This window comes from Balearica regulorum, chromosome 9 (genome assembly GCF_011004875.1).
Source record: "Balearica regulorum gibbericeps isolate bBalReg1 chromosome 9, bBalReg1.pri, whole genome shotgun sequence".
NCBI classification, from domain to species: Eukaryota; Metazoa; Chordata; class Aves; order Gruiformes; family Gruidae; genus Balearica; species Balearica regulorum.
The window spans coordinates 1,346,830-1,369,719 of record NC_046192.1 but is presented as its reverse complement, the minus strand read 5'-3'; the positions used below and the strand labels follow the sequence as shown (position 1 = coordinate 1,369,719).

Genomic DNA, 22,890 nt, shown 5'->3' with positions numbered 1-22,890 from the left:
GGGGCCACGCAGCAACCTCTTCCAGCCCTGGCAGAAACCTGAAGATGTGATGCTTCGTCGCAGAGATAACCGTGCCCCACGCTGGGCTGTCACCAGCTAGCTCAGAAAAAGGAACAAATTGGCAGCGTTCGGAGGAATATTCTTCATTTCCAAGCATATCGTTTCTGTCCTCTGGCAAAAAGCCCCCGTCCCGCTGTGCACCTTTTGCATGTCATCGGGTTGAATCCAAGGGGGAAAAGGTAAGGGAAGAAACTGGAGACCAGTTTCCTTCCAGAACTGGGGGGGGTTTCAGCAGCAGAGAGGTGCTGCAGGGGCAGATAGAACAGCATGGGTCTGCACCCAGAGCTGGGGGGAAGGGACAGGCCAGCAAAGATGGGTTGAGGAGCAGGAGAAAAGGAGGCCACATCCCCCCCAGCCTTCATCCAGGGTGTCCTGGGGTCCCCTGGGGACAGCCAGCTTCGAGAGGGATGGTCCTCCCTCCTGCAAAGCAGTGCCACCTCCCACCGCTCCCCGCTCCTGCCTGGACCTGCTTCTCCCTGGCAGCTGGAGAAAAAGTTCAGAGGACAGCGGCACAGGGAGGAAAAGGGGGAAACCAGTGGCGGGTGTCTGGACACGAAGGTGGCTTCGAGATTGCAAAGCCAGGCTGTGCCCCTCGGTCACGGCCAGCGCCGGACGGGCTGAGGACAGAAGGCAGACGCCCGCCCAGCAGTCTCTGCTTCCAGAAGTCCTTGCGTGCCCGCCAGATTACAGATGATGGAGGAGAGGAAGGCCTTATACCAATTAATTCCCAAAGTGTAATTAACATCTGGGCCAGCTCCGTGTGATCCCCAGCTGCTAATGAAGCATGGCACCGCTTTAATTCCTGCTACGCCGCACCATCTTCTTATTAAATCCAGGAGTAGGTTCCATCACATTTCCCTTAAAGGGAAAAAAGGAAGGAGAGAGAAATGGAGCAGGATTTGTCTCAATGAAATATGATAGATTAGAGTTTGCCGGATAAAGAAAGTAGGAATGGGGGGAGGGCACAAAATGTGAAATTTCATAGGTGCGTGTGCGCGGGCATCGGTATATTCTCTCTCGCAATGACCTCCTTACGCCCCATCCATCAGCCTGGGGTTGGCTTATTCTAACTAGCAGAGTCTTTTCTCGTGTCTAACAGGCCCATCAGACACAATCTGCATGCCAATTACTGGAGCAGACCCCCTGATACTGAAAAATGGAAATTAGCTGTCAAGCAAAAAACGGCATCAGCAGGCTGGGTTTGGATTGCCTGCGCTCCCCGCTCGCTCTTGCCGCCGCTCATATCCATATGCACTCTGCTCGGCGTGCAGCCGTGACAAGGGAGCCCCCGATGGAAAAAGTAATCTAGAATAATAATAAAATAAAAAAAATATAATAAAAAAAAAAACCCAAACCCAACTAGCATATTTCATTGTTATTGTGTTGGTTGCCAACGTTCGGGGCACAACACAAAATTCACCAGAGGGCAAGAGCCAGGCGGAGGAGGAGGGGGGAAAGAGTTGGGATAATTGCGTTTTCGCGGTGGGTAGATCAAGCGATGTAAGGGAAGGACACGGGGAGGAAATGTGACCGTAAGGGCAAACCAGAACCAGCTCTGCTTCCTCCGGTGCTCCGGGGTGGATGTACGCCAGCCTGGGGCTGTAGCACCCCAAATCTGCCCGCTGCGGCTCTGGCACCCACCGCGGGGTGGGAGAAAACTCACCGCAGCGCACGTATGATGGGGAAGCAAGCTGCCTGGGCAGACATTCCCCAAAATCAGGGTGGGAGGTGGTTGCATTGGCCAGAGTACGCCTACCTGCAGGAGGTCTTCCTTCCAAAACGGGGACAGGACAGGCTCCCCACAAAAAACCTGCGGCCAGGCCGTGCTTGGGCTGGTGCCTTGCAGGGCTGGTCGGTCCTGAACATACATTTTGGGGAAAACTGCACCAAGACCCAACCGTAAAGCTGAATCGACCACATCCTGCATCCCACCGATCTGTGACAGAGGAGAGAGGCACAGGGGGACAGAGGTTGGTCAAGGAGATGCATCACCCTCTGCAGCAAAGGGCTGAAACGGGGCAGGGGGCTAAGGGTGCGGGGGGGTTCAACTGCAGGGTCACGACAGGAAGAGGAGGAGGAGGAGGAAGGCAACTCTCTTCAGCCCACCTTTGTGCCAGGGGAAGCCCACAGGGCTGGAGCTGCCCCTCTCTGCAGCCACTTCCCACTCCCCACCGGCGGCTGCATTCCTGGGAGAAGGGGAGTCGCTGCACCGTAGCTTGACAAGCATCACTTAACCTGCCTCCCCGCTCCGTAATAACCTCATACATCAACCGGGAAGAGACCGCGGAGGGCGGCTAGAAGGGCTCTGCTTCTACAGCCAGCATCATTATCCCAAAGCCCCTTTGCTCCATATGCAAACGGGCTGCGGGTCCCCGGGGTGCCCGGGAGCAGAGTGCCCTGGCGCAGCAGACATCGGTTACTCCGGCACGGCCACGGCACGGACCCAGCCTGACATCTAGCGGCACTGGACAAAATGGGGTGCTCCAGCTGGTGGCAAACTGGGCTCACTGGGAACCCCGGGGAGCCCGACAGCCTCCTCTGCTCCCTGGCACATCTTAGGTGCCCAGGGATCTCTTCCTGCCCTTCCAGATCGTTCAGCAGCAGCCTCCCAGCCCCGGGAAGCTTTCAGAGGCGCTCACCGTCTCTGGCTGTGCCCAGCCTCAATCTTCCCCTTTCAGCAGTGCAGCCTGCTCTGGTCCTTAGCCTCGTTTTAAGCAGCCAGACCCCTTGTCTTGCACCTCCAAGGGGCATCCTGTACCTGACACAGCGGCCCCAAGTATCCCCCAAGAGATTGCAGCCGTCTCCTCTGGCCCCACTGCCCCACGCACGAGAGGGACACGCTCCTCCAGCAACAGGATGTCTGCCGCCTGCCCTGGCTCCCCACAGGGGTCCTGGCACGCACACAGCATGGATGCAAACCTCATCCCTTATCCCAAGCCACCACGGAGCAGCAACACAGCAAGCCGGGAAAAGACTGAGCCTCCCACACTCAGCACCGAAAAGGAGAGTCCCGGGTAACGGGTGGTCCCACTGCTCCACTGGACTGGCCAAATGCTGGAGCACAAACTCCGGCTTTGGGATGGCTTTTCCCTGGAGAAGAGCAGTGGGATAGAGGGGAGGGGATGAGGCCAGCCTGGAGGAAGGAGATGACAGCAGAGGAGGCGGCAATCAGGGCTGGCAGAAGGTGTTTTGCTCGGAGGAGGCTCAGCTTCACACCAGCTCTGCCAGGGCAGGATAACTCGCACGCAGACCCCAGGAATAAGCAGGACAGGCTGAGCTGAGTGACTCGGTTGCTTTATTGACGGCCTCTGGCATCCCGGTCAATGGGCTGCCTCACTCAGCAATGCTGCGGAAGGACTGGACGGCGGGGCTCGCCGCTCCCCACTCCACGGGTTTGCGGTACTCCCCCTTGGACAGCAGGTACTGCCTGCCCCGGTAGTTGGGATGCTCATAGAAAACCCAGACGCCCTCCAGCACTCTGCAGGCGTGGACCTCACGCATGTGCCACTCCTCCATGACAGAAGGGCAGTCTTCAGTGGCTTCGAACATCTGCCCGCCAAAATCTCCCTTCTCAAATACCTGGATGTGGCCCCGGCCTCCACTTGGCTAGAAAAAGGGGAGAGAGAAAATGGCAGAGAGCTGGAAGGAGGCACCAATACGTCCCCGGCTCTGATGGTCACCAGCGGACGAGAGCAGCGCTGAGGCACGGTCAGACTCCCGTGAGGTACAAACCACCCGCCCACCCCCCCCAACAAACCAGGACAGGGCTGAACAAGCTCACATCAGCCCCCAAAAAGCACAGCCAGGGAAACTCTTGACCCAGCATCACGTGCAAAGAGGGCATAAAAGCACCGAGCCGGAGCAGAGCACTTTCAGCACAAAACCCTACCGCAGCCCCAGTTCCGGAGGGAGGAAGGGTGCAAGTCAGCAGCAAGGGCCGGGCTCTCTCCCAGGCAGCCTGCCCGTCCCGCTGCTGGCTTGAACCCTCAGCCACTCTGCACGAGCGTCAGAAGGAGAACCGGACCCCCTCCACTCCCCGCTCCTCTGGGCAACAAGGAGTTTAATGAGCTGGTGACCCCAGCTGGGTTGTATTACAGGCGAACGCAGTGCCGGTATTTTCCACTGTGATTTGAAGCGCTGCGTTGCCTGAAGGCACTGCGGCAGTTTTAATCTGCAGCTGCCTGGACACCGTCTTCCCCCGCCTCCCCGAGCCTGCTCTCGTTGCCAGCCCCAGCCGAGCTCTGTGGGGTCTCTCAGATCTGTGTGCTGCCGCTGCGGCTTCTCCGGGATGCTCTGACCTAACGCCTGCGAGCGGCGGGTCCCCCTGCAACCTCCCGGAGCGCAGGAGGGGAATCCAGGCACCAGGGGGACCTGCGGGATTAATCCTCTGCATTTCATCCTGATGGAGGAAGGTGTGCTGCTGTTACATCTCCCGCGTATTTGGGCTCCATCCCTTACGCCAGAGCAGCGCTCTGAACTGGCTGCAAGCTCTCCCAGCCCTCTGCAAAGGGGTTTAGACCTAGCTGAAACCCAGACCAGGGTCAAAGTAGCGTTACACCTCCAGACATAAAAACAAAACCCCTTCTCAGTTGCGAGACCTGCTCCACGCGATGGGAAACCATGGCTGTGCTACTCAAGTCAGCGATGCACAGATCCCCGCCAACATCTGCCCCACTGCTGGCAAGGGAACAGCAGCACTCAGTGTCTCAACCCCAAACAGCCACATTCCCATCCCGGACAGTTTTAAAGGGTGGTTCCGCCCATAGACATCCCAAAGGGATCGTTCCCTCTGTCCCTTTCTCCCACTTGCACTTCCATAGGATGCAAACGCTGCTCACCGTCACCCTTCATTTATCCCATCTCCTGCTGGTGGAAGGATGGGTGCTGGCAGAGCTGCGGAAGCATCCCCCCAGCATCGGTTAGCAAGGGATGAGCACGGTTCCTGCGCTGCAGCGGGGATACAGGCATTGCCCTGTGCTCTCCTAATACCAGAAGACTCTGGTCTGCTCCAAGCATGCCCAAGGACAGCTTCGAGTGTCACTCCTGCTCCTGAGTTCTTCTAGGTCTGCTCCTGGGGCTGTTCTCCCCATGTCCACACTGCCCAGAGGGATTTGGTGGGACTCAGATTCTATCCCCTGTGCCAGAAGGGAGCCGTGGTTTGCTAGAGAGGCAAACAACCTGCCCCTCGTTCTGGGTGCTCCTGGAAAATCCACATCCCACTGTTAGAAGCCTCATGCCCGCTGCCAGAGTCTGATCTGTCGGCAGCAAAGCAGGGGGGGAAGGCAAGAGGCAAACCTCAGAGTGACCCGCCCGGACCCTAAAGTCCCTGGAGGAACACACAAATAAAACGACGCTGCAGTTCCTATGGAAACTCACCTGCAAAGCCATCAAAGGGAGCTGCTTTTTCCTCACTGCAATCATGAGTGGAAGAGATTTATTTTCTTCACTCACCAAACACCTGGTTGTTCCCAGAACAGGACCGCGGGAGCAAACCCCCTATAGCCATCCTCTCCAAGGGAGCTCCCACGGGTCCCCAGGAAGATGGAGGGGCCACCCAAAAAAATCCTTTAACGATAGGTGTGTAAATTAAAATGGGAAGAGGTCACACTTACTATCTGAACAGCTTTGCAGGAGCCCAGGCGGTCGTTGAGGCCCATCCAGTGGTGGTAGTCAGGATACTCCCCATGCGTCAGAACGTACATGTTCCCGGAAAAGTTTGGCCTCTCGTAGGCCACCCAGGTGCCCCCATCCACCCGGATGGAGTTGCAGCGGCTCAGGTAGGTGTGAAAATCAGGGCAGTCGCTGTCGCACTCATACCAACGGCCTAGGAAATTCTTGTCTTCATAGAAGGTGACCTGAAATGCAAGCAGAGGAAGTAAAGCAGGGAGGTTCCTCATCACCCAGTGCACGCGCACGCCTGAGTACGTATTGTAGCCCCATCACAGCATGAAATATCTGCAAACAGAGCCCTTGAGATGTCAAAAAGTCATCGAGTCCAACCATTGAGCAGGATCAACTGCATCTCAATGAATCCTGGCAACCCATTCACCACTCTGGCCCCGACGGCTCCAGCCACCACCAACTCCTTGCCCTTCCCAGCATCTAGTTCTGTCCCAATCCAACCTAAAGCTCCCTTGGTGAAATCCTTGTCCTTTGTGCAACAAAACACTATTAAAACATTTCCCTCACACCTTCTTCACATCAGTAGTTACTGAATTATGGCCAAGGGAGCCATAAATAGCCAATAGACCATACTAAGCAGCATTTCATGTACATTGGCTTACCGAGCACTTGCAGTTAGACCTTTACTGATAAGGGAGTGGCGAGGTCTCTTTCCTCCTGGGTCACGTCTTCTGGCCCTGCAATCCCTGTTCCTGCTCTAACAGTCCACAGTTTGCTTTCTCAAAAGCCGAGGCCAAAACCTGGACATCACGCGAGCTTCACCAACACCAAGAAAAACTAAAGGAGCGCTCCACATATGCAGTGGATAGCACAGTTCTTCGGACATCCAAGAACTGTATTCGCAGTTGGCTGCTTCTGCTTTGGCTACTGCCAGTTTGCGATACAGCTGACAAATTTCTGCTCCAACACCATGCGTCTTTCCCAAGAGCTGCTCTACAGCCCAGCAGCCGGCTGGTGAGCAAATCCCATTCCTCTTGCCTGAGGTATCACCAACCCAGCCAGGCCTGGAGAGGCGACGCATGCTTTCTCCCAAAAGCCCTCCATGGAAATATTGGCAAGCACCTGACCCAGACCAGTCCTTTGCACAGCCTCAGTTTTAGGTCCTTCCAGACAACAATCATTCATCAAGAGCTGCTCTTTGCAATAAGGGTTCCTGAACCATCGTGTCTATTTTGACTGCATCCCTCGCTTGCTTATGGTACTGTGAAGTCAGACCACGCCAAAAACTACATTAGTTTGATGTGAATTGGTCTCAGCAGATCCCTTTCAGCTGCGCCCAACCACCAGGAGTTTGATTACTTACTCCAGTGTCTTCTACAGCCTTGCGTTGAATCAACTGATGTGCAAGTTGCTTGAGCCAATGCAGTGCATACCCGAGGCAGCATTTCACCTTTTCCAGCCTTCCCCCATACGTGCTGCCGGGTTATTTGGTGGCATCTGAGATTGCCTCAGCCAGTTCCTCCAGAGAGGATTTTTCTGGCCACAGCGATTTAAATATCTAAGATGCAGAAATCATATTTTTTCCATAGCTTGAGTATTGAGAAACACAATCACCTTTTGCTCCTAGCTGGTTGTACTTCACCTATGGTCCTTTGGCTACTGGTATTGATCTAACATCACTGCTGTTAAAAATACTGTTCGTTGTCACAGTTTCAACCCAGGAGACAGATTCAAGTCTAAGAACAACCTGCTTACTTTTTTTTTTTTTTTCTCCATTCATTTCTTGTTAAAAAATAAGTTAGCCAGTTTTCCTAGAGCGTGTCCCACCAGCCCGACCAGGCATATGGGGAGTCGCACTAATCATGCCAGAGGATTTATGTCCTGGGTCTTGTGGGCTGTTAGTATACCTTTATTAGGATAATGTTTCCCTCACATTTTCCTCTTACTTTCAAGAGGATGATCTCGTGTTACGAAGCAGTCAGTGCATACCTGTCCCCACATCTCTCCCTCCTGAGCAAGCTCTTCCCGTCCTCAGAGCAAGGGAGAGCTGGGAGATCGCTACCACCTTTCCAGCAAGTGAATAAAGCTTGTAAAAGGCATGTACTAAAACCTTCAGCCCTCCCTTGCCAGCCACGACCCTGCTGTTGTCCTACAGATCCTGCTTCTAGATCTTTGTCCCCAGAGGCATCACCTGAAAAATCTGCCAGGGTGAGCCCAGAGGCAACACCGAAAGCCCTGCTCACAGAGGTTTGGCGGTCACTCACCACCAGTAAGCCCAGTCTTGAAGCTGGTGACCAAGGAAGCCACGGCATCCCTGTAATACCCTCCGCAGGGCGGCACGCAGGGCTGCACCTCTTCACGGCGCAGCCATTACCCATCACTGGGACAGCTGATGAGCTCTCCCCTTCTTTAACCTCACTCCCAGAGCTCCGCAGCCCCTTCTGATCTGCAGTCCCACTCCTGTCCATGCAGCAAGCATCCAGCACGGTCGATGACAAAGTCTGCCCAACGTCTGTAAGACGACAGGTCTGGTCTCCATGCAGGCAGCATCCCGCCTGGGCAGAGGGATGAGATCGGCAACGGGAAAGGAACGGGTCTCCACCACCGCTGGTCCTGGCTCCACGTCAGCTGCTTTGATGTTGCGGCTGGCATCCGGCAGAACCAGCTCCTCTTGCGATGCCCTATCACAGCAACTGAGCATGAAGTTGGTTAAGTTGGCCTTTAATTTTGTAACAGAAAGAAAGAAAAGCTCATTTGATGTTCCCTCCCCACCCAGACTAACACAACTGAACTTCGATTTGGCAAAGCTGGTGTTCCTAGAAGGGTGTTTTCCCTGTACTTACAAAGCCAAAGAAATCTGAGAGCACATTCACGGTACGGCCATATCGTTCCTTGGTTTATCCTTAAGACCATTTTTAGGAAGACCTGAGAGGGCTCCTGCCCACCCATTCTCCACCACAGCCTTTGCGCACACCCTCAATTCATTTCAGACCTTCGCACTCGGCGCTTCTCAGCTTTCCTCCAACGATTCAGGCACAAACCGAGCAGCCTGATGTTTTTTCACCCGCAGGATAACAACAGGTGAACTACAGACTTCAACCCCAGATTCATCGGTTCGTTTCGATCACATCTTACTTCAACGCAAATTGCCTCCCTATAGTAACGCCAGCAAGTTTCTCTGCTCGCAGCGCTAACCACTCACTGCCCAAACTTTGCTTTTTTTGGGCCTTACATGACAGAGAACAGATTTGCCATAGCAGATCTTCCTTACGGGACTGAAAACTCTTACTCCCTTGGTCACCTCATAGCCATTATCACATTTCTTCCCAACAGCAGCTCTGTTGGAAGGAAACTTGTAAACAATAACTGTAAGCAATAACTAGTGGTGCCCACTGCTTTCTGAGAAAGGGGGACAGCAATTGCTTTCTGAGGCAGACTGCTTGCTTAGGTTGTGGGAAATAGGCTTTAATTCTCTCCTTTGCCCTTTTTTTTTTTCCTCCCTGGAACGTGCTAGGCAAGAGCATAGCCCAGAGAAAAGATGAGATTTGCGCTCTTTCACTGACTTAACACCTCTTGGCCATTTTGCTGCACCACAGCAGCACAAAATCAACAAATTCCCTGTAGCACACTCATGGGGGACATGGCTTTCAGCAGAGGTAAAGGCAATACAGGTTTAAGTCTCTTCAAGCGGACAGGAGACTGGAGCATGAATCAGTTACATTTCCCCAGCACCTTCTTTACGCACGGGTACATAAAGACCGTATCGCTGCAATCTGACAGCCACCGGGTTAGAAGGAAGCAGCACACCACACTCGGTTTCTACAGACTGCCCAGAAATAGTCAAAGCACCCTGAGCCAAGATCATGGACGAAAAGTGCAGAGAAGCAGAGACTGAATCCAGCTCTTCCATGGCATGGGCCAGCACCTACAAAACCACTCTGCTTCTGAGCCCTCTGCCCCCTTGGGTGCTGCAGTCTCCACAGGTTAAAAGGAACATAACGCAAAAGCAAAACTAAAACGTCTGTCCACAGCCTCAAGACAGTTGTGTCACATTTCACAGGAGAAACTGGCCACTAGCCCAAAGTTCTCGCCCTCCTTTCCCAGCTGTTTATCCCTGCCCAGCCCCACTCCTGCCACAAGGTCTGCGTGACCAACCAGCTCAGCTCCGCTAACCGCGAGACCGAAGAACGCAGCGTTAGAGCTGGATCCCCATCTGATACGCGTCGCTCTAGCTGAAGTTGAGCTTTCTCATCTACCTCCTCTGCCGGTTTAAACTCATCTCTGCCAATTCCACCAAATCACAAGGTCAGTTCGGGGAATGCTATTGTCTTCGGTGCCGTGGGCATCGTTCAGGCATCTTTCTGTCGCAGCACACCCTCTGTTCCACCACAGAAGGGGGATGTGGCAGCTGCTGCTGGTGTTGGGGTTCGGGTCCTCCCAAGGAAACCTTCCATGAGACTCTGCTCTGCAAACGCAGCTTGTCATGTTCGTCCGCTGTCAATCTGCAAGGCATCGGGTCCTGGCGTATTTTAAAATATCCCCTCACCAGTCACTGCGCTCGAGTTCGTCCTCTCGCAGAGCCACACCTAGAGGAAACAGCCAAGATCTGGGAAAAGACTAGGGAGGGCTCAGCTCCAGCTTCCCTCCGTTTGAGGAGGGATTTCAAGCGTCTCCTCTTTCCAACAGACTGACGGCAGTGGAAGCTGTCAGTAGAACAAAGAAACCAAGGTTTCTCCATCACTTATCCCTGATAAATTCTGTACTCCTAGCCACAATCATGAACAATCTGCAAATAAACCTACCTTGGTTCCAGCTCTGGACATTTTCCGTTCCAGCCAAGCTCCCCAGTGCTGGAGGAACGTCAGAAGCTGTTACAAACAGCCAGGATCCGAGGTGCCCTTTTTATAATGGGCTTGTTTTAAACCAGACAGCCGCTTTGTCATGAGAATAGGGTCCAAAAATTGAGTCAGTGATTCTGAGGCTATAGCCGGTTTCCAGAAAAGCAAACAGGATTATGGAATAAAGGAAGGCTTCGCCATCCTCCCTTTGTTACCATTTGCTGAGTCAGGACACCAAAACTCTGCCAAACGCACTCAAAACACACAGCCCCCTGCCAAGTCCTGAAAGACGGGGGACAATTTGGCTGCTCTCTCCTTTTCAAGCATGTTAAATGAGAAGGCATCCTCGTCAGCTCTAAAAGGCGCGTCCCCATTTGTAAGGAAAAGCCCCGATATTTATGGGAGAACGTTCCCACGCAGCGAAGGATGCAGCTAAGAAACGGTGAACACGTGCAGACGCCACAACCTTGCGAAGAACAACCTCAGCGTAGAAGCTCTGCTTCAAAAAGCTCACAGGGGAAACATCTGTGCAGCAAAGAGGCTGCCTATTTTTATAGCACACCCTCAGCTTGAGCTACATCGCTCCAAACGATGCCCGACATAGAGGAAAAAAAGTATGTCTGGCCACACACCCCGAAAGTGAGTGATTTCACACATCAAATAGTAAAGAACAATGCCCAAATTTCTGATCATGTCTGCTAGTGTCACAAATTCAACTCGAACCTCTTACACCACCATCCGAGCTTTGAGCAAAAGAGTTTTTCTTTCAGCCACGCTCCGACCCACCGAGCAAGGAAGAGGAGGATTCCTGGCTCGTGTATCCCCACACCCCCCTCCCCAGCCAGTGTATTATGAAAAAACACCTCTACAGCTATTCACTGCAGCAGCCACACGGCTTAGTGAAACAAAGGGAAACGAATTTGGCACAGCAGCGCCTGAAACACACAGATCCTATTTCAAATCTGTCAGGACAAGCAGCGTCGCAGCAGCAGCTCTGCGTGCCACCCCGTGCACACTGCCGCAGCTCTAGATGACAGCCCAAGACAGACACGCTCAGCGGCGTCTCGTCTTTGCACCTCCCTCCTTTAGAAGTTGGTTAAATATGATAAACTCACTTAGCATTACATCAGCTGCCTCCCTAGGAGCATCAGAAAAAAAATCTACCATCAGAACTGCTGTGTAAACCAGAGCACAAACCGCCTCTGCCTTCCGCTCACTCCCAGCATGGAGAGCTCTCCAGAAGACCCTCCTTATCACCCCTCTCGCCCAAAATCACCATCAAAACTGTAAACGTCCAGCCCCTGCTCCCAGGCCTACGGTGCCAGCCCCAAAAGGGGTGCCTGGCCTCAAACCTCCCTCAGCAGCCCTCGCACAGCCCCACTCACACTGGGGCTACAGGCTCCCCTTAACACCTAACAGTTCCCCACCTCTCTCCCCCCAACAGCCCTATTCATACAGCTCGTCTTAAATGCCAGGAGAGGGAACCCACTAGACAGCAGAATGACTTTGTTAGAGCCGTGGGTACAGAGCAGAGGGACACACTGCAGACAGAGACAGGTTCCTGGATAGACATAGATAGGCATTTGTTAGGAGCAATGTGGAAAGACTTAATACCAGGTGGGGTACCGGAACAGGAGAGGCACATAAAGGAAAAGTGGAAGGCAGCGGGGTACAGGGTAGCATTGGCAGAAGAGCAAAAATCTTGGGGCATCCGGCCAGCCTGAAAGGGTGATGGAGGCAGGGACGGGAAGGAGACAGGCAGAGATCTGGAGAAGTATGGCAGGGATGGGCCCGGACACATGTCTCACCACTTCCTGGCACCCACAGGAGACCTTCACCACCCCGAGGCCTCTCTCTGCCTCCACCCCTTGCTCCTCTGCAGTGCTGGCTGCCCAACCCTCGCCCACCCAGGAGCAGGTGGTGGGTGCCTCCACACTCCTCTCCCACCAGGCTTCCAGGATGCACCACAGCTCACACACCCAGCTGACGGACACACCGAGCTCCCGGCACTGTGTGCTGAAGGTGCACGCTGTCATTGAACGCTGGGAGGGATCTGTCCTTGCCACAGGCTCCGGCTGTTCCTTGCCAGAGGCAGCTGCCTGTGGCAGCCCCTTCATTTCTCTCCTAGGCCAGCTCCCAAGGACAGGCAAGCACAGGCAGCCCCCTCCCCAGCCAGAGCCCTCAGCACAGCAGAGCCAGCCCCAGCGCCTACACAAAGAGCTGCCCTGCCCCTTCACCCCTTTTAAAAACCAGGCACAGCCCCCATCCTAATCAGACACACATGGGCTGCCTACTGCCAGCACACACCTGTGCAGATTTGTTCCTTAATGCACAACAAAAATGCAAGCCAGAGAGAAGATGTTTCTAGAAAAAAAACTTCCCTTAGTGGTCCTTGCACAGCCCCACTAACATTGAGGCTGCGGGCTTGCCTAGAGCCCGAAAGTGTCCAAAGAGCACCTTCATGTCCTTGTCACCCAAAATCAGCATCCAGCCCCTGCTCCCAGGCCAAAGGTGCCAGCCCCAAAAGGGGTGCCTGGCCTGAAACCTCCCTCAGCAGCCCTCGCACAGCCCCACTCACACTGGGGCTGTGGGCTCCCCTTAACACCTAACAGTTCCCTACCTCGCTCCGTCCCTCCAACAGTTCTATCCAGACAGGTGAGTTCTCAGATGTGAGGAGAGCGAACCCAGCAGAAAGCCTCAGGGAAAAGGACCTTGGAAGAACACCATGGTCAACCCTAGTTGTTACACAAAGAGCAGCCCTGACCCTTTGCCACCTGCAGCCCTTTTAGAAACTAAGCCCAGCCCCATCCTCCTCACACCTACCTGGGCTGCCAGCCCAAGCACACAGCTGTGAAGATTTGCTTGTAAAGCACAACAGAAATACCAGCCATGGAGAAGAAGTTTCTACACAGAAACTTTTCTGAGTGGTACTTTAAAATACACACTCACATTGGAGCTGTGGACTTGCCTACCCACAGAAGGGGTCCAAAAAAACCCAAACCCGTACATCCCTCTTATCAAAATCAGCATCCAGTCCCCAAACTGGAAACGTCCAGCCCCTGCTCCCAGGCCAAAGGTGCCAGCCCCAAAAGGGGTGTCTGGCCTCAAAGCAGCCCTCGCACAGCCCCACTCACATTGGGGCTGCGGGCTCGCCTAGCCGCGCAAAGGCTCAACAGAGCGCCTCACTATGCCTTTCATCATCCATGCACGTCTTTGCCTATTTTGCCTAGCTAATTTAGGGGCTCAGCTATGAGTCCATCTCCCCATGACTGGTTCCCCTAGCACATGAGAGCTGTACTTATTGGGGTTGACACTCTTTACAAGAAATATTAAACGTAGGAAACAGCATTTGTATCAAAATGCTGTGCCAGGGTAGCCTTCAAAACCTTCAACTCCATGGCTGTTAATAAATTAGCATTTTCTCTCATTAAGCAGTAAAGGTGTTGCACCCCTCTAACACCCACTGTACAGGTAAAACCCTTGCCCTAGGACATGTGCCAGGCTTATCCAAGAACTCTGATTTATTGACATTTGTCAAAACAACACAAACGTATAAGAAAGTTAATTCCATAAAATCACATTGCTTAAGTGCCATGTTCATGTTAAAAAAAAAAAAAAATCCATTGAATTTCATTCATTAAAATATCAAACGTTTCTTTTTCACATTTATAAAAACAGTGCAGCTGGTGTGTACCATAAAGACACGTGCATTAGCTGGGGCCCTGCGTCCCGCTTTGCACCGGGAAGGGCTCCTTTACTGGATACTTGCACGCCACGGACACTACCTGTGACAACAGCTTCCTCGCTAAAGGATCTGCAGCGAGGCATATTTCATCATCCTCTAGTGACATCCGCTTTCTCAGTTACCAGCAGAATAGTTACAGCACATTCCTTAGAAATCCTAAACCAGACGGACAGTCCAATCCACACCGAGGCCGGGCGTCAGGTTCACATCAAGCGTGTTCAGTCGGGATGGCTGCAAAGTGTTAATGAGAACTGATTTCAGTGTATTGCTGCCTGTTCCCAGAACTCTGTAACAAAAAAGAGGAGGAAATTTTACTCCCAACACTAGCAAAGAAAAAGCAACTCAAATGCTAAGGGGAAAAAAAAATCAAGTTTCTAATGGTTTGAAACATGCAATGGTAGAAAACCACGATAAGAGCTTGTCTCCAACTCCTAAACCACTTCTACTCGGGCAGAGAAAGACCCTACAAAGAAAGAATTATTTGAAGTCTCACTGGATTCACTTAAGCAAAAAGTGAGACAGGTAAGCACAGACATTAATGCATACAGCCTCTTTGAAAGAGCAGCTGTTCAGATAAGTTTTTACATCAGATTATGTACAATAGGGCTATCTGCCTTTACAGATGCACACAGACACCCCTGACAAATCAAACAGAACGCCTGCAGAGAACAAGGGAGGTGCTGAGTACACAGGGAACAGATTCAAATTGAAGAAGAGGTTTTGCCTGCAAAAGAACTAAAACCAAATGCAAGTCTTTTGGGAGAACATCTGCTGAATAGCCTCCTAGTTCTTCCACCTTTGCCTAGGCTGTGCGCACAAACGTGGGACAATTCTTCTAGAAAAGAACCAAGAGGAACAAGCCCTCTGCTCACCTTTCCTTTCCTTTCGCTACACAGGAACACAGTGCTATCCTGCTGCCTGCTTGGAGCCCACGGCAGGAGGGACAAGGCTATCCAGCTGCTGACGGTTCCCCGTCTGAACCAGCCACTCGTAGAATTTGTTTTCCACCAGCATCTGGAACTGTTTCCTTTGATCCCTGAAACCAAGAGAAGAGCAGGGAAGTAGTAAAGGTCACGTTTATGTATAGTATTATACTTCTATAACTTCGCCTTCGCTACCAAAACAAGCCTCTGTATCTATCAGCCAAGAGCCAGGCTTGGCTCCTGAACTGCCTGGAAGAGGCTTTTACCAAGTGAACATGACTGGAATGAACCCCAAAAGCAGAAATCAGCACAGCAGAACTTCCCCGTCCCACTAGCACAGCAACCCTGCTCCACAGGGCTGCCTCTGCTTTAGAGCACAGGTTAAAAACTGTCTAAAAAGGGTGAAAAAGAAGATTAGTAACCGGCGTTTAAGCACGGAAGACACAAAATTCTGTTATAACAGCATCTGAAAGAGAGAGGATGGGATCAGGAGGAAAAAAAGTGCATATAAACAACGCTCCTCAAATTATTCCCATTACTGCTAAATAACTTTTGGGGTGCTTTTGGCAAGACCAGCAATAACAGGGTGTATGACGTAGCTCAGGCTCGCTGTCCCTGGCACGAGGCAGGTGCCCAAGAGCAGCACAGGCTCACAGCAGTGTTTCTCCAGAGTCACCCGGGATCAGCTCAGGTCCAGAATTTCTTAAGCCAAAGGTGGCACGGGTGTTGAGTAGCTCCTGCTGGACTTTCTTTTTTAACTATGAACTTACGTAATTCCTTTCCGAACCCTTTTTTTACTACGAACTTATGTAATTCCTTTCCAAACCCATGTAAAACACGAACATTTTCAACATCCCGTGAAGATTTTATGTGCTTTTGCTTTGAACCCATTCCTAATTTGTTGTGTCAATCCCATCCCGTAGTGGGAAAAGCAGCGAACCAGCTCTATTCCTTTCCGTACCGCTCAGCTTCAGAGGGGCCCGGCGTACCCAGACCCTTTTTCAAGTTCAAGGGCTCTTCTTTGTACCATAGCTTCCACTGGAGATGTTCACTGACATGCTCCGCAGAAAGCAGGGTTCTAGGACATAATCTAACCTAAATTCCTCCCCAGCGAACGTGAACACAAAGGCAGTCACTTCTCTCTTCTCTTAGGGTTTTATCTTCTCCAAGTGCTTTTTCTATACCCTGATCTGCTACTGACCCTGAAAGACTTTCTGTCTGATATGCTCAGAAAATGAATAAACAGGATTTTATGCTTTGGCAAGTTGTTCCTCAAGCTGTCTTATTGGTCCTGTCTTACGGGAGTTTTACTTTCAGCTTGGCAGGATTTACATTCTTTCTTTTTTTTGCCCCATTTTCCTCATTCAGACAACTTCAGCTTCTTGAAAGATGTCTTCTTATTTCTAACATTCTCTTTCACCTCCCCGTTCAAGCACGGCAGCTTTTTTCTTTCTACAAGTCTGATATCCTGTTTGCTCTAAGCTTCCTAGTTGTCCCCCTGCCTGCAGGAGACAGAGACATTTTACATTGTCAGCTGCCCAGTTTCTTTTCAGCAAGCTTCTAAATTTGGCAGAGTTTTTCCCCCTTTTATGAAGTAAGCCACTCCAGTAGCGAGCTCTTGCCTCCTGCGATTGCCGTAAAGGATGTTAAATCTAAGCACATCATTCATATTACCTCACATTTCTTTAACGGTAAGATTTTTGGCAGGCTGAATGCCTTTGCAAAAGCCTAGGGTGAGAAGCAGCAGCCCAGGGAGGACAATGGCCGGAGGGGGAAGCACCTTAGATGAGGTCAATAAACACAACGGATGACTCTAGCACAAGGGCTGAAGTTGTAACTTTCCTCTCTGCTGCCCTTGAAGACTCAGGGCTGAGAGTTTTGAAGGTTTTTACACCTCTGTCACCACTACTGGGTCACTGCTGCTCAGCCACCCTCCACCTGTAGCTAAATCGTGCCCCAGAACCCTTCCTCTCTCCCAGCCTAGAGCTCTTCCAAACCGCAGGCTCCTCCACGCTTGGTGCAGAGGCACCTAGATTTCAGAAAGCAACAAGGGAAGCGGCGGGAGCTCCTCCAAAACAAGGAACGATCAGCCTGGTATGGTGGGAAACGTTGAGAGTTTGACCTGAGGAGGTTTTCATACTCTGTGTACCCTCCAAGATCACTGTTTATCAGCGCCCAGTTACACGCCCGTTACAAGTCACCGACTGAGCGCAGAACAGAAAGAAAATCTACGCAGCTCAAGCACAGCTTAGGGAACAAAACATGTTCTCGTCTCTTCAAGCATCTGCATTTGAATATCTGGGTTTGACTATCCCTAGTCTGTATTTGCAAAAGAAGCCGGGTTCTTCAGGTTGCTGCACGAAAACGGCTCACAAAAGGATAAACGTGGCTAAACTGAAGTAGGCAGAGATTTGTACCCTCGCCTGATCTGGCTGGCTGCTGAAGAAAGCACGCTGACAAAGGAAGTAAGCTGAGCTTTTTCAGAGCTCCGCAATAGGTGCTGAGAAAGGAAGCAGACGCGCACCGGTACACGAGAGGGGCTAGGACAGGCCTAGCTAGTACAGTAAACGCTGGGCAGAGGATTCCATGGGATCTGATAAAGAGGACTTTAAAAGCTACTGCCCACGAGGTGATCAGCTGTAATGGTCCACGTGCACATTCTAAGCTCACCTCAACAACAGATGGGACAGTAATTTAAAGTCTCAATGTAAAGGTCGGGCTAAGAGTGACCACCGATCAGCTGCAGGGCAATAATTAGCTGAGCTGTTGCTCAGGGTACGCACCCAGACCTCACCCACGGCAGCGCGCGACGTACCCAGCGTGAGGCAAGTTATAAACTCTTTCTGCCAGGGTGGATCCCCAGCAGTGCCTAGGCATGCCGCTCCTCGAGTCTCGCAAGCAGGAAAATGCAATCGTGACAAAGCACTTCCTTCAGAGTTACGATCAAAAGCGTTATTCTCACCACTTACAGCAAAGTAACGCTAAAGACAAGGATCCCAAGATTGCCAATTAGTAACGCTCTAGAAATGGCATGCAAGACACGGCTCGTGCAAATCGACCCACGATTAAAGCATTTTTGACACACTACATCAAATGACTCTTCTCTTTGTACGTCTGAAGTGAGCTGCGACGCAGCCGACGCATTCCTGTTGGGATGCAGCACTCACTTGGTCAGGCCCGCCTCCTTCACAGTTTTCTGCCAGATCTGTACCTTCTGCTCTCGCTGACTCAGCGCCTTCTGATACGCGGGGGGAAGCCCGCCCGGCGTCTCCGTGGTGTCTCCTTCCATCTCAAAAGGAATCACGAAGGTGTAGAAGTCCGAGGGCGGCAGGAGACGGAAGACACTGGTGTCACCACTGTCCTTGCAGACCAGCAGGGGAGTGTCCCAGTAGTTCGGCAGAGTGGCCAAGCCCACCTGAGCCATGTGGTCTTCGAGCATCGGATAATGGGTGTGGAAAGGGGCAAAGCTGACCGCTTGGTTCCCCGAGAGGATGAGAGGCTGGGTAGGTGTGAGAATGTAAAAAGTACAGCCGGCGGTGGAAGAAAGGGACAAACGATGGCAAACCACAATGACTTTGACGTTGTCGCAGCTCTGGACGTGAACAGACGCCTGCACAGGGCCGAGGACAAAAGTGCTGTTTCGGCACTTCTCAATGGTCACGGATCTGCAGAAGAACAAGAGAGCGAGGACGCAGTGAGCGGGAAAGAGCAAAACCAGGACTTTTTCACTGCTTAGTCCATCTAACAGGAGCTTAGCACTTGAACAAGACATCTCTCCGTGTCCCAGGAGAGCACAAACTCACCGGAGAGGAGAGAGGAGATAAATGAAGGACTCGTTGCAGCGATGAATTCTTACGTGAGCCCCCACCAGGGTGTCCGAGCTCTTGGCCAGCGTCTGCTTGTACACCTGGCTCATTATCACCATGGGGAACACCTCGGGCACCACACGAGTATTGCAGGCAATCTTTGCTCTCCTGGTTGTTCCTTCAACTGCAAAATAAAGTTAACCAACGCATTTAAAAGAAAAAAATAAATAAATAAAGCACAAAAAGGCTACGCGTGATTCCTACAGACACACAGACGTGACGGTTTACTGTCCACATCCCTCGGCAATCCCCGAAGAAAATAATCAGCCCAAAACCTGAAGGATGGTACTGTCAAACCGCACCACTTCATGCACCAGGCGTACCACCCACCGATACCGACTGGGCAGGTCAGCAGTACCTAGCGCTCAGAACCTCCAGAATTTGGGGGACGTTGAAAGATCAAAACCACTTTAAGATTATTCAGGGGCAGCCAAAGCCCCCCAAAAGCTACAGAGAGCCCTGACCTAGGCAACTCCACTTCCAGAGGTCTGTTCCTTGGCAGGAAGATCCTCAGGGCTAGTTTTCTGCTGAAAGCAGGAACTGTTAAGTTTTAAGACAGTGAAATGCTCCTTCTGCAGTTCAATCTTTAAGCAACCTCACCATCCTGCCTACTGCACTGCCACTCTTGCTATTGTGCCGTCAGAGGAAACAAAACATTCATCTGAATTTTTTTCTCCTAAGGTGGAAGGTGTCTTGGCTCCGCTGTCACATCCCCGCAGGCGAGGGGCTGTGATTCAAGATGAGGAAAGCCAAACCAGTGCTCAGCTTTGCCACAAACACATCATATTATCTATTCTCTGCCTCCAGCTGTACTTGAATAACGAGGATGATAATGACCTCACTCAGAGGGGGCTTCAGAAATAAAGGCATTAACGTTTGCTCACAAAAGTGATCCAAAGACTGGAAAAATACACATGGATGTCACACAGCACCCCCTAGTCCCCCAGACTCGCCTCTAAGCTCTCACTTTTCCCATCTCCACTGACGGTAGGAGGAAAAGGAGGCAACCCCCCACACCACTGCCAGATCCCTGGTCAGCAAGAGGAACGTTATTCCTAAAAATAAAGGCGAAGTCTGTACTACCTTGCTGCGCCCAGGCGAGTTTCTTCCCGGACTTGAGGCAGGCAGTCATTCCAAAAGGGTTTGTGGTCAGGCAAGACCGCAGCCAGCTCTCCAGCTTGGGGAAAGAAAAGGCTTTGGAGACCTTTGAGTAGCCGTTCTGCCCGTGACAGGGCTGCCAGAGGGCAAGCTCGTGCAGAGGATGGACCGTCCTGGATTTGTTCACGGTCCCTTCAATGAGAAAGCTGAGGGCACAGACGGCTTCGTAGGACACCAAGCGACTGCGGGTGGAATGGGAGGAGGCAGTGAGCTGCTCCGGCTCCAGCAGCAGTTCCAGCATATCCGAGAGGTGACTCTGCACGAAGGCGCGGTGGTCCTGGTCGTTCCAGTTCTTAACGGGCAGAAAAACGCACAAGAACGAGGTGAGTTCTCACATCGCTGACAAGCTCCCCTGGCCTTATACAATGCACCCTTGCCTATGCTCGTTCTAACAGAACGTGCTCTCTCCTGCTCACCACTTCTGCTGCTCTGCTCTTCCGAAACAGAGAAAGAAAACTGGCCTCACGAGCAACCTCCCCCCAGAAAGAGAAAACATTTTATTCTAACTCCAAGTACCACCTCTTTCCACTCTAGAAAGCAGAAACAGACTCTCCGACAACCTTTCCCACACAAATTCAGGCAGCTGCTGCTGGCAATTGAAGGTAGGAAACAAATCAATAACTGACAGTCAAGGTCTCACAACTGCTCTATTGGAAAATCGCTCCATCCGTTCCCGACCTTCAGATATGATTAAGTGCCACCTTCCGAGGCACTGCGGGGTCATTTCTTCACAGCAAGCGGACCAATAAACCAAACGACCTCTGAAAGAATCATTAGTTCAAATTCTAAAGGGTTCCACACACCAAAAAAAAAAAAAAAAAGGAGAAGACTAGAATTATGGCAGACCTTAATAAAGACAAGCTTTGCTGCTGGCCTGCGAACCGCAGAACAAGCAACACGTGGCTGTGATTACACGCTGGCCTCACCACCCGCGAGGGCTGCAGCCAAAAGGGTGTAACAACCAGCTGTGAGCTTCTCGTGCGGCAGCTGGAGATCCTTGCCCTCTGACAGGAACCTTCTCGCACCACACAAACCTCACTACAGCGTTTCAAAAGGGGACACGGTTCACGCATCAGGCATCGGTGAAGCCGGAGGAATCTCGCCCAGAGAAAAGTAACACCGGTGGAGCCACCCCAGTCCCGTGGGCACCAAAACCTCTGGGAGGGGGACAATGGCAGCCAAGACGCATCTCCTTCCTGTCCAGAGTTTTATGTAATTGCTGCAGTTAAACAAAAACATCAGCTTTTAAATAACAGTGGATGCTCCGCAGCCACCCGACTCACAGCCCTCTACCAGTTCCTCTATTTTCTTTTTCCGTTTGTCCAATCTTTCAGTATAAAATTACCCAGTCCCTATTTTTAATCATTTCAGCTTGTCCCAAGCTGCGTCCCACTACCTGATACAGCTCACATCACCGCAGCGATGACAGAAATCCACTGAGGTTTGCAGCCAGCCTTTATAATGACATTGTCAATCTGTAATTCCCTCTCCAACGCAGAGCTGCCCACAGGCTGCACCCCAGACGTACAACTCGCTTCCCTCCGTCATTTCATTTACTGTTCAGCAAAGTACCTCAAACTTGACTCCGGTCAGCCTTTACCACAGGCAGCGTTACACCCTCCCAGGGACAAACCCGACACTTTTCAACCCACCTCGAGGCAGGGCTTGGCAGTTTCCCACACAGCCGCGCAAGGCGGATCCCACAGCCACGGATACCTTATTCTCGCTGGTGGATTTTCCAGTCAGGCTGGGAGACTTAGTCCTGGGGCTGGGCCATTCCTCCCCGATCAGAGACCTTCGCAGAGAGACCTTGTTCACCTGCTGAACGTACAGGAACAGCAGGAACTGCAGAGTGTCTACCGACAGCTAGCCAAGAAGGGGAGAAAAAACAGGCGTTAGGGTGGGGCTGGGCTCTCCCCGCGCCCGCCCGGCCCGGGATGGGGCTCCTGCCTTGCTCCGCTCCCACTCCAGCTCCTCGGCGCTGGTACAGGCCGCCTCGGCCTCCGCCCACTCGAGTCGACTCGGCGGGTCCCGCCGGAGGAGGCTGTGGAAGAGTTCGAAGTAGAGCCAGGCCAGGCCGCGGCCCAGCTGCAGCTTCCCGCAGGCGATGTGCCGCCAGCGGGGCCACGACAACCGCGGGAAACAGCCTTCGGCCGCCCGCGCCCGGGCGTACGCCGCCATCTTCCGCAGGTAGTGCGGACCGAGGCGGGCGGGCGGCGGGACGGGCAGGGCCCCCACCAGGAACGGCTCCGTCTTCACCCACAGCCGCACCGGGGCCGCCGCCGCCTCCATGGCGACCGCCGCCGCCGCCCGCTTCCGGTGCCCGCCGAGGCGCCGCGCAGAGCGGCGGCCGCGCGGACTAACGAGACGGCTCTTCCCTCACGCCGTGGAGGACTCAGCCTGAGCCGGGAGAGTCCGCCCCTTCCCCGAGGAGCCGGTTTTGATTGGCTGGTCAAGCCAGCGCGAAGGCGGGAATAAACGACGCGCCCTCTGAATGGCTACCGCCGGGTGAACGCATACTTCCGTGCATCCTGGAGCGGCGATAGGGTAAGGCGCGGCGTGACGCCCTGAGCCGTGATTGGACCGGCGGCCTCAGAGCCGACGTCCCGGCAGGCGATTGGTCGGCAGCGCCGAGCCGGTGGTGAAGTGTGCGCAGCCGATAGGTCGGCGGCACGCAG

At 52.7% G+C, this 22,890-nt stretch overlaps 2 protein-coding genes across 5 annotated transcripts; both read right to left on the bottom strand.

Moving 5' to 3' along the window:
• Window positions 1-3,393: 3,393 nt before the first annotated feature.
• CRYGS (crystallin gamma S) lies at window positions 3,394-10,614 on the bottom strand. 2 transcript variants are annotated; one of them, XM_010303377.2, is made up of 3 exons: window positions 10,485-10,614; window positions 5,673-5,915; window positions 3,394-3,666 (listed from the first exon to the last, which is right to left on the bottom strand). In XM_010303377.2, exons 1-3 carry the CDS (start codon window positions 10,503-10,505, stop codon window positions 3,394-3,396), a joined length of 537 nt encoding a protein of 178 aa, XP_010301679.1. In that variant the 5' UTR covers window positions 10,506-10,614. The 2 variants fall into 2 exon arrangements, with proteins under 2 accessions (XP_010301679.1, XP_075617950.1); XM_075761835.1 differs by lacking the exon at window positions 10,485-10,614 and having other exon boundaries at window positions 5,673-6,054.
• Window positions 10,615-14,026: 3,412 nt separating this feature from the next.
• Window positions 14,027-22,617, bottom strand: TBCCD1 (TBCC domain containing 1). 3 transcript variants are annotated; one of them, XR_012836695.1, is made up of 7 exons: window positions 22,163-22,616; window positions 21,929-22,078; window positions 20,138-20,504; window positions 18,992-19,178; window positions 18,400-18,853; window positions 15,138-15,301; window positions 14,027-14,551 (listed from the first exon to the last, which is right to left on the bottom strand). XR_012836695.1 is itself a non-coding variant. In XM_010301649.2 (7 exons), exons 1-6 carry the CDS (start codon window positions 22,502-22,504, stop codon window positions 15,172-15,174), a joined length of 1,674 nt encoding a protein of 557 aa, XP_010299951.2. In that variant the 5' UTR covers window positions 22,505-22,615; the 3' UTR covers window positions 14,027-14,551; window positions 15,138-15,171. The 3 variants fall into 3 exon arrangements, 2 of the variants coding, with proteins under 2 accessions (XP_010299951.2, XP_075616832.1); XM_010301649.2 differs by having other exon boundaries at window positions 18,356-18,853; window positions 22,163-22,615; XM_075760717.1 differs by lacking the exon at window positions 15,138-15,301 and having other exon boundaries at window positions 14,363-14,551; window positions 22,163-22,617.
• Window positions 22,618-22,890: the final 273 nt, after the last annotated feature.

Excerpts from the sequence above, each read along its gene's own strand:
- CRYGS (XM_075761835.1), bottom strand. The coding sequence starts at position 5,957 with ATGAGGAACCTCCCTGCTTTACTTCCTCTGCTTGCATTTCAGGTCACC. Across the intron at positions 3,667-5,672 it reads CCTGCAAAGCTGTTCAGATA|CCAAGTGGAGGCCGGGGCCA; the intron begins GTAAGTGTGACC and ends CCCTTTTTCTAG.
- TBCCD1 (XM_010301649.2), bottom strand. The coding sequence starts at position 22,504 with ATGGAGGCGGCGGCGGCCCCGGTGCGGCTGTGGGTGAAGACGGAGCCG. Across the intron at positions 20,505-21,928 it reads AATCCACCAGCGAGAATAAG|AACTGGAACGACCAGGACCA; the intron begins GTATCCGTGGCT and ends CTGCCCGTTAAG. Across the intron at positions 19,179-20,137 it reads ACTCGCCTGGGCGCAGCAAG|TTGAAGGAACAACCAGGAGA; the intron begins GTAGTACAGACT and ends TTTATTTTGCAG.